Raw genomic sequence first — 13,287 nt, forward strand, 5'->3', positions numbered from 1 at the left:
ATTTCTTCCCACCAGGTGGCTGTTGTGTTGGCTGTTGTCATTTTTATTTGACGATCTGTGGGGAAGGTCAGTGCCCGGCTAAGAACGTTTAAACCTCCGTGCGGTGCCCCAGGCGAAAACCGCTGTGCCCGACAGTTCTGGGGGGCTCTGACCCATTGGACTTTCCTACATAAAATCAGGAGCTGTCTCCCTTCCCTCTCTGGTTATGGCTCTGCTTTCACTCTGCCACAGGCATCACACTTTGTAGATTAAAGTGCAGCCTGTAACCCCAGCACCAGCGTTACCAACAGCTGTGTGTTCTCGAGTTGCCCCTGAGTTGACCAGGTTCGTGCCTGTGTTGGACTCTCTGGGCTCCTTTGTCTCCGGGCAATTCCAGCTCTCCAGCTTTCTCCAGCTGCACCGCCCCTGGACAGCTCACCCAGACTGCTCTCCGAACAGGGAGCTGACTTCCTCTCATTCCATTTCTCTAGGATCAGGGGCGGGAACTCACCAGAATCGTGTTGAGGGCCCATAGCCGACCTGAAGGGCTGCAACAAGTGGGTTGTCCTGTAGCCTCGTTATCCTAAAAGTACAGGGCGGGGCAAAAGTAGGCTTACAGTTGTGAGTACGTAAAACAGAGTGTATTCTTGTGTTATTTATTATTGTGTCGTTTCCCATACGAACCGCTGTCAACCTGCTTTTGTCCCACCTGTATTTAAGGAGCGTTGCAGGCAGTGGGCATTCAGCAGGCTCAAGTCGAGATGTTTGAGCTGTGATTCTGGGATTGCTTCTCACTGTGACAGCCACAGATCACTCGACCATTCCGTTTCTTTTATCTCTGATTCTGGTGATACTGCCTCACAGAGGTTGCATACAAGTTCAGTGACTTTTTTTAACGCCATCTAATGAAACAAAAGCAGCTAAAATGGAAGTGTGTCAGCGATTGTGGGATTAGAGGGCGTGCAGGTACTGGAAAGAGGACACATGCACTTGCAGTGCGGCTGTGAGATGTGCCCCTTCGCAGACCGCTGTGAGGCGCTCCCTTTGTGACGCTGGTCTGCTCTCTGGTAGGCCACGCTAGCCGCAGTCATGACCGAGAAGTCTCCCTTTACCACGCCCATCGGCAGGAAGGATGAAGCGGACCTTGCCAAGTCGGCGTTGGCGACAGCCAATTCCGACCACCTGACCATCTACAATGCGTATCTAGGGTAAGAGCTGCTCGGGGTGTTGTCGAGCCTGGGGCGATTTCCTTTTTAGAAATTTGCCTGAGCCTTTAATTAAAAGGATTTAAATCCATCTCTAAAGTTTTATTTTTAGTTATATCATCCTTCAAGGTATAATTAGTTATGTTATAGATTCATAGTTTTATAATCCTTTCAAAAATTTAAGAACAGTGTACTTCATATTAATATATGTGTATTACCTTGTATTTGAAATTAATTTATTGTTATGCATAAACAGAAAACAATATCTTTTGGTCACATTTTTTTAAAATATATTTTTTATTGATTTCAGAGAGGAAGGGAGAGAGAGAGAGAGATAGATAGAAACATCAATGATGAAAATCACTGATCAGCTGCCTCCTGCACGCCCCCCACTGGGGATCGTGCCTGCAACCCGGGCATGTGCCCTGACCGGGAATTGAACCGTGACCTTCTGTTCCATAGGTCAAGGCTTAACCACTGAGCCATGTAACCGGGCGGTCAAAATTCTTAAGTTACAGTTGGTGGCTCCTACAAGCAAGACTCCTCCTCTTCCTAAATGATTCTAATTTAAAGACGCTTTGATTAGTACCTCTGAGAAGGAGAGTTTGCAAGGAAAACATGTGCCCTTGGTCATTTTGTTGTGTAGGTGGAAGAAAGCGCGGCAGGAAGGCGGCCCTCGCTCTGAAGTGGCTTATTGCCGGAGGAACTTTCTCAACAGAACGTCCCTGCTCACCCTGGAGGTGAGTCTCCCGCAGGTCTAACTCGGGGTATGGCTGAGTGACCGCTTGTTTTGGAAGAAGAAATGCCTAGGAGAGAGCTGGCACTTGCCCCTGAGCCGCTCCTGAGGCACCGTTTGTACAGGGACATGAGGGTGAAGCTTGCTGCTCCCTCACCTGGCAGTTTCCATAACGAGCCGGTTCCCAGCATTTCCCCCGTGATCGGGGAGTGCTGCTTCTCATAGAGGTCATGAAGCTGGTGGCTTACATGGTTCCCGTGCTCCAGGCCTCTGTGGGTGCTTTTTAATCAGACTGTCCCTTTTTCGGACAGTGAGAGGGGCGCCCCTCAGGTTTCCCGAGTCCTGGCCACGCAGCCCGAGCAGACTTTGTGCTTCCTTGTTTTGGGGACGACGTGCATTTTATGCTCCGTGCTAGGAAGCATTCACTTTCCTAAGAGCTCTGGCTCCTTGAGATGAAATTCTTACATGTCCCTGCCTGTCAGCAGCTCCCTGGCTGTAGTGTGGGATGCTGTCCGTGGGAGGGCATCTGGGCAGCATGTGCCCACGCTGGCTGTGAGCAGGCGTGTCAGTCTGCTCTTGGGAAAGTGCAGCAGAGAGGCTCAGGCTGGACTGTGTGGGAGGACAGAGAGGACGCGTGTGCAGTGAAAGTGAAGAAACAGGTGATGCTGACAGGCAGGGCTCCGCACGCTTACCTTTTGTTCCTGGCCCTTGGGGAATGGTGTTTAGTGCCATCGCCATAAAAGCATCAGGCAAGTAACCTATGGGTGTGCCTCACCTGGTTCCTCTGTTCTGTGCTCGGACTGTAAACGGTTAAAACATTTCTTCCCATTAATCTGAGCAGTCACTTTTTATGACCTCACTGCGGGGGTGACAGCAGGGACTTCCTCCGTGGAATCAGCCTTCTCGGAGCGGAGAAAGGGGTAACTGAAGCCACAGCCCCTCCGAGCCAGGCTGGGGACGCGGGTGCGGGAGCCCGCAGCTCTGCTTGGTCTGCGTCCACGCCTCCGCCTCCGCCTCCGCCTCCGCCTCCTTCCTCCAAGAGCCTTTCTTCTCCGCCTGGGCTGCCTGCGTGGACCGAAGCTGTCTGTTGATCTTTCCTCCCTAGATGCAAAGTCCCTTGGGCCCAAACCAGAAACCTAAAGGAAATCCTAAATGTAAACGTCACCTTTTAATCACTTGTATCCTGTTTGCTTTGAAAAGTGCTCATCTTCCTGTAGAATTTTAGCTGATTGGACTGTCAAAGGTAGAAAAAGATGGTAGGTCACAGCTGTAGATGAAATGAAGTTGCCATCAATAAACTTGGTCGAAGTTCTTAGGGAATGAAGGTGAGGCTCCCAGAGACAAATGAAGAGGCCTGGGCAGTCTCGGGTCCGGGCTCCTCTAGGCTTCCCCCTCCTGTTCTCTGTGTGACCGTCCTCATGGGGGAGCATCGGAGGGAAATCACTAGTGAAGGGGACAGTCCCAGCCAGACATGCATGTGTTTATGACTCAGATCCCAGGGTGGTGGTAACAGATGACTCATCGATCCTGGACTTTCCAGGATCTTTTTTTCTTTCTAATGTAATCTGGGCTCCAGTAAACTAAAGCATCTCGCATCTTCTCGGTTTTGACAGGAAACAGGAATGTGAATTCCCAGGTTATCTGGCAGTGTCTCTATTTTAATCAGGTCTGATCGCGTCTCTTTTCCACCTACACCGATCTAGGACGTGAAGCAGGAGCTGATCAGGCTGGTGAAGGCAGCAGGGTTTTCGGCGTCCACCTCTAACGGCTGGGAAGGAAGCAAGGCCACCCAGACCCTTTCCTTCCAAGAGGTCGCCCTCCTGAAGGCGGTGCTGGCCGCGGGGCTCTCGGACAGCGTGGGCAAGATCCTCTGCACCAGGTCCGTGGACATCACTGAGAAGCTGGCCTGCATGGTGGAGACGGCCCAGGGCAAGGCGCAGGTGCACCCGTCCTCTGTGAACCGGGACCTGCAGACCTACGGGTGGCTCCTATACCAGGAGAAGGTGGGTGCTCGTTCTTAACCCCAGCACACAGGGCGCTTTGCTGAAAGTCAGTCATAACAAGTGAGGGTGGCCAACGGGTGTGATATTTGGTTCTCACGTCAAGCTGTTTGAGCCGTTCATTTCTTATTCGTTAATGAAAGAAAACATTATGGTTCTACGTGATCATCATCATCTTTTCTACGTGAAATAAAGACAGAAGCCAAGCTTGTTCAAGTAGCGAGGATCCAGTACTGGCTTAACAACTTCCAGCATATCATCGACCTTAATGTAAAACCGTGGCATTCGCTGAACATTGAAACTTAATCATCATTTCATTTTTGCATAATTAATTGTTTGACAGCATTAGCCTTATAAAATTGCTCGTTGATAGTTGCACTTATCCAAGGCACACGGCTGGAGCAAAGGTAGGGTTACAGTTTGAATGGAGAACACTACGGTAAGTAAGTAATAACAAGAATAAGCCCTGTGATTCGCGTACACACAGCTGTAGACCCACTTTTGCCTGTCCTGTAACTTGGCCCTGCAGTTAGTGTTAAAATGTCTTTAAGGGGCTAAGTGCACAGGGGTGACTGCGATTACTATACAGCTGGCAAAGGACGCACATGAGAAAGTAAACATGCAGCTTCACAAAACTTATAACTGAAAATGTGCCCACATTACGACAAGGGTTCATGTGAACCAGGTGCATAGATGCTGGCGTGAACTGTGACGGCTCCCTCCTCTCTCGTGTGCAGGTCAGGTACGCCCGCGTGTACCTGAGGGAGACCACGCTCATCAGCCCCTTCCCGGTGCTGCTGTTCGGCGGGGACATCGAGGTGCAGCACCGCGAGCGGCTCCTCTCTGTGGACGGCTGGATCCACTTCCAGGTACGCCCACGCCAGCGCGCTGGCCGCACTCAAGTCCTGCTTCTGTGCCGTTGAGGTGAATTTGTTTTTAAATTTTGGCACTTGGATCATTTTTTCCTATAATTTGACTTAAGATTATTTTATCCTGTCTGTCTGGTTTTAAATCTGTTAAATTGGAAACTCACAGACTGCGCCTACCATCAGTAACGATTACAGTTGCCGGGTGTGCGCTTCACTGGTTGCCTTTACGTGGATGCGCCCAGAGAGCACGCCTCCTCGCCTGGCCAGTTCCCTTCCTGAGGATCCGCACCTGAGCTCAGGGAGAAGTCAGGGACCTCCTACATGGCACGATGGTGCTGTAGAGAAGACTTAAACCAGAGCCTGGTCCTCAGCCTCCTGCTCCTCCCACTGCATTGCACCCCCTATGAAGAGATAGGTTCATGGCTTTCACTGCGTGTTGTCGCATTCTCTGGATAAACTAGGGTTACCAATGCTACCAGCAATAAGGTTATTTCTCCGTGACCCCATCAGCACTGACCCATTTAAACTAAGCGACCTTCTCCTGTGCTGTGCCAGGCAGCGGCTAGTCTAAGACCGGAGAGGCCAGTACATGGTAAATGCAGCCTGGAAAGGGTGTGCAGTGTTCGCCAAGGCCGAGGCGGTGCAGATGTCCTGCTGCGGGACCCTGGTGACAGCGGCGCAGCTGTGGGCTCCCCGACATCACGGAATAGTACACTCAACAGGGAGTGAACCTTGATGGTTTGCAAACTGTGCCTCAGTGAAGCTGTTTTAAAATTTCCATCAAGTTTATGGATACTTAACAAGGAAACTGAAGTTTGCATAGTTTAGCCACAGGAAGTGGTTTGCCTGTGTTTTCCCCATAATTTTCTATGTTAGTCAGGATGTGCTGAGCAGAGCGGAAGGTATACGTGCTTATCTTGATTTATGTAAACACATTCACGCTCCCAGGATTAACTCTGTCCAATTTATCACTTCCTCCCAACAGGCCCCTGTGAAGATAGCTGTCATTTTCAAGCAGCTGAGAGTTCTCATTGATTCTGTTCTAAGAAAAAAGCTTGAAAATCCTAAGATGTCCCTTGAAAGTAAGTGTGTGATTATAACGTAGGTAGGAAACAGTATACTTTTAAGTATTGGCGTACACTGGGTGGTACATTGAAGTCTCAAATTCCAGGTGATTAAAATAGTTTAATAAAATTTATTTAATGCTGAATTCCATCTGACTCATAAACAGTTGTTCAAACCTAATTATTCTCTTGTGTAAACTATTCCCCTTGTATCAAGTGAGTGGTTTTTTATGCCTCTGAACCCCCCAGAACCGCTCCCCAGGAACCTAACTGGCAGGCCCTGGGCCCCATTATCAGAATTCCCGCTGCAGCCATCGAGCCCAGCGCCCTCTCGTATTGAAGCGTCTAGTAGAATAGAGCATTTCTGTCTGCGCAGGGTCACCTTAGCTACCCAGAGAGCGGCTGGGAGTCCTCGGAAGTCACAACATCAGAGCAGCTGCTCGGAGAAGCCGCTGTTAACAAAACCTTAGCAAATACTGTGGCCTCTTGTCTGTCTCGTTCCCTGGAATGTGGATCCTTGTGTAGCGGGTCTGTCACTCCCATTGGCACCTCTGTGGGGCTTCCCTGTGCGGTGTCCTGGGATAAACATGGAGACACAGGAGCTTCTGCGCTGAGCCAGGGGAACAGCTAGCAGCCTTGTCTCAGGGAGCTGTGGTCAGTGATGCCTCTGGAAGGACTGAGCGCATCGCATCATCTCTTCTGGCCTGAGCATAAGCATGGCAATTATTAAAACAGCACTTGAAGGGCGACAGATTACATAGGCATCTGTAGTTTCATAGTGAATATTGCTGGTGTTCATTTTGTATTTTAATGTAAAGGCGTTTTTTAATGAGGGATACCTGTGGTTTTCCTGTGGATACATTGGAAAACTAGCCAGTGATGAATTTGCTCATGGTGTTTTTCTCCCACTCAGATGACAAGATTCTACAGATCATTACGGAATTGATAAAAACAGAGAATAATTGAAACTGAAGTTCATGGTTAACTGCTTTAAATGTCAGATGAAGACACAGCCGTGAAGTGATGTGAACACGGACCGTCCCGGGAGGTTCTCAGGACGTAGACCGTGGTGCTCGCCATGACAGAGGTGGTGGGAAAAGCACAGCTTTAAACGCGTAATTTTCTAGTTCCTCTTCAATGACGATTGTCCCCATTGTACTTGCCACCACATTTACAATAAATTCTTTGGTGCCACCCATGTTTCCCACATCGTTTTGTGCCTCTCGGCAGGGCCGTGTGCGACTCAGTGATGATCCCTGGGTCCCCACCGCATCCTCCCTCAGTCACTGCCACCTGGAGCGTTTAGACGCCTTTACCCAGCAGAGAAGATGAGCTCCACACCAGCTGGAAGTAAAGCTCCATAAGGAACAACAGGAGAAGTGAGTGTTGAGGATTTGACACTCAAAATAAAACTGAAGAAAGGCACTGTTCATGGACACCAGCAGGCCCAGAGCCTGTCACCAAGCTCAGAGGTGGTGGTGCTGTTGGGGGCAGATGCTGCTGCTGGGACTGCCTCTTGCATGCCCCCTACTGGGCATCGGATGACTAGGAATCACACTGGAGACCTCGCCCTGTACAGATGACACCCAACCAATGAGCCACACTGCCAGGGCCCAGTGGCTTTTTACACATCTGCATGACCTGTTCTCTGCTGGGTGCACTGCTTCTGGCTCTTATCCAAACAGACCTCCTCCTGCTGTGATGTTCCCTCCACAGGCCTCCCTCCTGACTCACGCTCACCGTTCTGAAGCGCATCTCCCCTTCAATGCCGCCGACAGCACAGGACTCCGTCAGCGTGAACCATCTGCTTCCTGTCTTCCCCGCAGACCATGTGCTGCTCGGAACACGCACTGATGTGCCAGAGCACAGTTGCCCACAGGCACTCGGCAAGGCCTGCTGAATGAGCGCAGGAGGCGGAGGAGGAAAGCTGGAGTGAGATCACTGACATGTTGTGGACGAAGAAAGACTACGGGGTTAATGAGCAGATCAGTCTTTGGGGAGCAGTCTGAACAAAGGGTGTTAAGGAGGGACACTGTCGGGTCCCACAGCTACATTCAGTGATTGGCTGGAGGACCAGAGGAGGGATATTCCACAGGATCAACCAGGGAGAAGCCACGTCACCTGGAAACTGAAGGAACCCACGCAGAGGCTCCTACGCATGCAGTGCCTGCCCAGGGAAGCACGCCTGAGGCTCAAAGACCAAAGCCGTAGCTATGCAAACTCCAGACTCCCAGAGGAAGGGAGGCATTCAGCGCCCCAAGCAGGCAAAAGAGTTACCTGAAAACTAGGGGTGCCTCCAGAGCCAGTTCCAGCTCCAGCCCAGAGCCCCCCCACAAGCAGGCCTTCCAAGACCTCGCCGTGAGGCCTGCGTTAACTCCCAGTCACACAGCATGACTTGTAGGGAACAAATACAAATGCAAAGGTAGAGTACCAGTTACAGATGTGATGAAGAAACAGCACAACAGGTTGGAAATAGGTATTTCAGGATGGGAAGACCCTCACTCATCTGCAGACTAAAGAGAAATAACCAGCAGAGAGTGAGGATCACATTAGCGCAGACCCTGACCCAACCACGGACTGAAGGAGAATATGGGCACCAAGCGGAAAGGCCGTGGAGAGGGCAGCAGAGAAGGTGGAGAAGGGTGCTTTTTGCATTCACGTGACATGGGCTCCTGGAATGAAAGAGACCGCCCCGTTGAAAGGGTTGACAGAACATGCTCACTTAGGGAAATGGGGCCAGGGCAGCCAGGCCGATGGAGCGGCTGAGGGACTAGATAGGGCAGTGATGGCGAACCTGTGACACGCGTGTCAGAGGTGGCACGTGAACTCATTTTTTTGGTTGATTTTTCTTTGTTAAATGGCATTTAAATATATAAAATAAATATCAAAAATATAAGTCTTTGTTTTACTATGGTTGCAAATATCAAAAAATTTCTATATGTGACACGGCACCAGAGTTAAGTTAGGGTTTTTCAAAATGCTGACACGCCGAGCTCAAAAGGCTCGCCATCACTAAGATAGGGTCTAACACCGAAGTCATGCATGTTGCTCTATGTTCTTCGCTTCCCCTCCCCCCACTATTCTCTGTGACGCGGGTTTGACAGTTTCTATTGGTCTGTCTTGGTGTCGCTAATGCTGTTTTCCACTGTAGCCAGGCTGCTGTTGAAGCCATCCAGTGAGTGCTATGTGATGATGATACGGTTTTCAATGACATGCTCATTTGGTGATTTTTTATAGATTTCAAGTCTCTGATGCAATTCTTACCTTTCTGTTCTTTTTACCCACCTCGCCCTGTGTTTTCTTTAACATACTTATGATTATTTAAAGTTCTTGTCTGCTAACCAATAACTGACTCATCAACACACTGAGGGACAGGTATTCTTCCCAAAAGGAGACGTATCTGCTCGGACAAAGCAGAGCTGCAGCAGCAGCCCACCACGCTGAGCACATGGCTTGCCTTGTCGAACCCTCAGAACTATGTCACAGGTAACTTGCTGAAGTTTATGGAGCTTGGCTGCTCTAAAGCCAGGATTCGAACCCAAGGAGTTTGGCTCATGAGCTGAGGGCCCTATTATCACCCGACACCACCTGTGCCGGGCAGACTGCCACAGGTGGTGTGAGCCTGGAGAGGGAGCACGTGTGTGGAGGGGGCGGGGGTGGGGAAGCAATGGTCTTGAGCGTGTCTACTGAACCCATGATGAACTTGGCAAAGTGGCAGGTAGGCAGGTAACAGAGATGGCCCTTTCCCCAGGCGTGGATTCGGGTGGACATTTAGACGTAAGTCAAATGTCTGCCCTTAAGAAAGTGCTGGAAATTCCTGTCCTTTGTTTTACTAAATACCAGCAAAACTAGTCTGACTTCCAGTACTTTAAATACTTCTCAACTTAGGCACTTAAGTACATCAATAGAAAATACAGTCTTAAGTAAATACAGTTTTTAGTGGCAATCCAACCTGAGTTGGATCATTTGAGGTGCTAACAAAGTTGTCCACATCTAGGTAGCAACCTACGTGTTTTGTTTGGTTAAAAAAAAAAGGTACTGTCAGCGAATGCATTCTTCCTGTTCAGGCCGGGTGGGTGCTTTCGGCTGAAACGGAAGTGCCAAATTGGAAAAGAAAACAAAAGGCAACTTGGTTCCATGATATTAATTCCCTGGCAGGTTTCATAACTCGCACCTGAAACGAAGCAGGGCCCAGGGCTAAGCAGCTTTCATTAGAGAAGCCTGGGTTTAATTAGGTTTGACATTTTTTAAGTGTTTTAGGTTTACCTACTGCCTTTAAGGTGCATTGGCCCAGGTCCCAGAGAGATTAGAAAACAGGAATTAATTTTAAAGACCTTTCATAGGGCAAAGAAAAAGCCCTTAACTTGGGCCGCATTGTTCATACCACCAAAACTGCACGCAGACGGCCTCGTCCTGCCCCCTCCACTCCATTTCCGGCTGGTCAGCCACAGGGATCTTTAAAAACAAAGGACAGATCGCTCTCCCCCCTGGGTCTGGCCTGCATGGCTTCGGGGAAGTCCAAACATCTACTGTAGCAAACAAGGCTCTGCGCGATTGGGGTTTCAGGACTTGCACCGTGGTGATGGGACAGGGAGCGGGCTGGCTAAGGAGCCCAGTTCTGCCCTACTGCCTGCAGGCCCTTGGCCACATGACTCGTCCTCTAAGCCTCCGTTTTCTCTTCTGTAAAATGGGGACAGGATAGAGTCAACCTCAGAGCATAGTCTGGAGATTCAGTGAGCACAATGCACATACAGAGCATGACAGCACCGGGCACAGCAAGTCTGTCCGCGCATTAGCTCTCATCTCCCTGCTTCCCGCCCAAGGCCTGTGTTCAGGCCGGCCGCAGGACCCACGCTTCTGACCTCCCACATCCCCTTCCGCTATGAGAACACTCCCACCCAAATCCCCCTCCTCCTCTTTCCACCCCACCCTCTGTGTTAGCGGAACCTGCACTGAGCTGGGAACCTACCGCTCGGGCCAGCAGCTCTACCAGGCTCCGAGGGCAGCAGACGGGGCTGCCACGTGCCAGGAGGCCCAGTTACATTCGAATGTCAGCTAAACAACAGAATCTTTGGGTGGAAGTATGCCCCATGCCATCTCTGAATTTCAGAAAAACATAATTTTAGTATAATGTGTCCCATGCGGTATTTGGGACATACTAAACGTTTATTCTCCATCTCTCACTTGAGCTGAACAGGTGTCCTGTACAGTATTGTATGTCACCCCTACACCCAGGAGAGCCTCTATCACAGTGGTTCTCAACCTTGGCTGCACATTAGCTGGGAATCTTTTTTAAATCCTGATTTCTGGGCCTCATCCTCCGGAAATTCTGTTTCTTTGTTACTAATGTTGTGGCCTCACCCCATCACAAAGAAACAGAGTTTCCAGAGGATGAGGCCCAGAAATCAGGATTTTAAAAAGATTCCCAGGTGGTTCTAATGTGCAGCCAAGGTTGAGAACCACTGCTCTAGCACAGTCCTTACCGCCCATTAATCACTGAAAAAACATGACGAGGGGTCTGCCTCCCCACTGCCTGGCCGCTCTGTGAGGGCAGGGCCCACGCGGCCTTGCTGGCTGCTTCTGACCCGGCCCGCCTGGTCATCTTTTTGCTGGTGAAAGGTCTTGCCTTCAATTTGTGAAAACGAAACATCTGTGACGCGCAACAAAGCAAAGAGCAATATAACCAGTGTCTGTCCTGGAAACAGCTCCTCCGGCCAGAGCTGGGCACCCCGTTGGGGGTTAACTGGAGCCACAGGCACACACTGGGGGAGCAAGGCCTTTTCCCCAAGGCCCCCCAGCCTCACCTACAGGGGGCTACAGGATGGCACCTGTGCTGTGCGGGCTCTCGCCAGGGGGAACAGTGCTCACTGCCCGAGGACAGCTTTAGTGGCCCCACCATTTCACATTCACCAAGGACTGCGTTTACACGACAGCAGATAGCACTTGTCTCTCCAGGCAAGTACTGACACCTGCATTTACCAGGGAGCAGCTCCCTGAAGGCCACGAGGGGGACATTTCCCACCCCACCGTGGCCTCTGCGTTCTTTCCACTGTCCTGCTTGGCCATCCCCCGAATGAAAGTCAGAATCCCGGGTTCTCCCTCCTCACCCATGTAAGGGTGCCTCCCTCCATGGCTCCCCAACGAGAGGTCCCCACAACAGCCTGAGAGGAGGAGGGAGCCCAGGCCTCTGTTTTGAAATACAGGTGATTCTTAGCTCAGGTCGCATGTTACAACCCACACTCTGAGGTCTGGAGACTTACAGGGAAATGGGGTGACACTGCCCAGAGCCCGATGGGTCCTTTTTCTTTCAGCTGCATCTCCAGAAGGTACCACCTCACACCCACTCCACTGGGCGCAAAGATTTACACTCTGATTACCTGCACCTGGCAGCCTTTGTTCTGGGAGGGGGAGGAAGGCACCTAGTGGTTCCGCCTCCGGGGGGCCCATGGCGGTGGGTGCTCTGCCCGGGGACATGCCTGTACGGCTCCCCGATGCTACCTGGGCCACCAGTGCCCGTCTCCTAAAGGGCCCAATTTCTCCCAGGCCGGGAAGCTCCGGGCCAGCCAGCAGGGCCCAGGGAACCGGGGGTCAGTGGTCCCTCCCGCACCGGACGCCCCCAGCCCCCACCCCTGAGCTCTGCGCCCCTGCAGGGAGGGTCACTTCCTCCGAGGACCCGGCCCCTCCGAAGACTCAGGACGGGAAGCAGGAGGAACCAGGAAAGGCTGGCTGGGGCGGAGGAGGAGGTGGCGGCCATTCGGTAAAGCGGGGATGCAGCCCTCGGACAATGCTGTCTCTAAACCGCTGCAGCCTCCGGGCGCGGGGTGCAAAGTGCGGGGACGCAGTCCGAGGCTCCTCGGGCTGGACCGGCCGCCAGACAACAGCCGGGCAGAGCCGGGAGCTGACAGGGACCAGGCTACGCGGGTCCTGCCTTCACCAAACCATACACGCAGCGGGATCGGGGAACTGCGGTCCCTGCAGAAAACTCCCGCGACGGTCAGTCGCTGCTGCCTTCGTGCGGGGCTCCTGGGCGGACCTTAACATTACCACCTGGATCCGACCGGGAGGGGCCGGACCACCGGGGCCGGAGGGACGGAGCCCCGGCCCGAGAGGGGAGGTGCCCCCGGGACCATCTCCTCTCCGGAGCCGCGCAGCCGCTCAGCGGGATGCTGCGCTCACCTGGCGCGCTCCCTCCACCTGCACTACCGCCCCCGCCGGCGCCTGCTGCCGCGACCCCGCTGGTTGCCCGGGTAACGCGGGACGCGCGGGAGGGTGCGCGGCGCGGCGGCCCCTCCTCCTCGGCTCTCGGTCAGCGCCGGCGGTAGTTTAGCCGGGAAAGCGCGGCTGCCGGTCGCCGGGTCCAGCCAGTGAGAGGCGGGGGGCGTGGTGGAGGGAGGCGCGGGCGGTACTTAGGGCCTCGCCGCCCCTCGCCCGCGC

General features: G+C 52.2%; 1 protein-coding gene across 6 annotated transcripts in view; it reads left to right on the forward strand.

The window, feature by feature from the left end:
- The window catches only part of DHX29 (DExH-box helicase 29), a 34,595-nt gene extending 27,548 nt beyond the window's left edge, over window positions 1–7,047 (forward strand). For all 6 annotated transcript variants that reach the window (XM_036308517.1, XM_036308518.1, XM_036308519.1 and 3 more), the window contains 6 exons: window positions 1,051–1,187; window positions 1,831–1,924; window positions 3,624–3,923; window positions 4,658–4,789; window positions 5,775–5,871; window positions 6,767–7,047. In XM_036308517.1, the coding sequence (XP_036164410.1) occupies window positions 1,051–1,187; window positions 1,831–1,924; window positions 3,624–3,923; window positions 4,658–4,789; window positions 5,775–5,871; window positions 6,767–6,819 (813 nt within the window). In that variant the 3' untranslated portion in view covers window positions 6,820–7,047. The remainder of the gene's footprint in view (window positions 1–1,050; window positions 1,188–1,830; window positions 1,925–3,623; window positions 3,924–4,657; window positions 4,790–5,774; window positions 5,872–6,766) is intronic.
- The last annotated feature ends 6,240 nt before the right edge of the window (window positions 7,048–13,287 follow it).

Source organism: Myotis myotis, unplaced genomic scaffold (assembly GCF_014108235.1).
Source record: "Myotis myotis isolate mMyoMyo1 unplaced genomic scaffold, mMyoMyo1.p scaffold_m19_p_5, whole genome shotgun sequence".
Lineage (NCBI taxonomy): Eukaryota > Metazoa > Chordata > Mammalia > Chiroptera > Vespertilionidae > Myotis > Myotis myotis.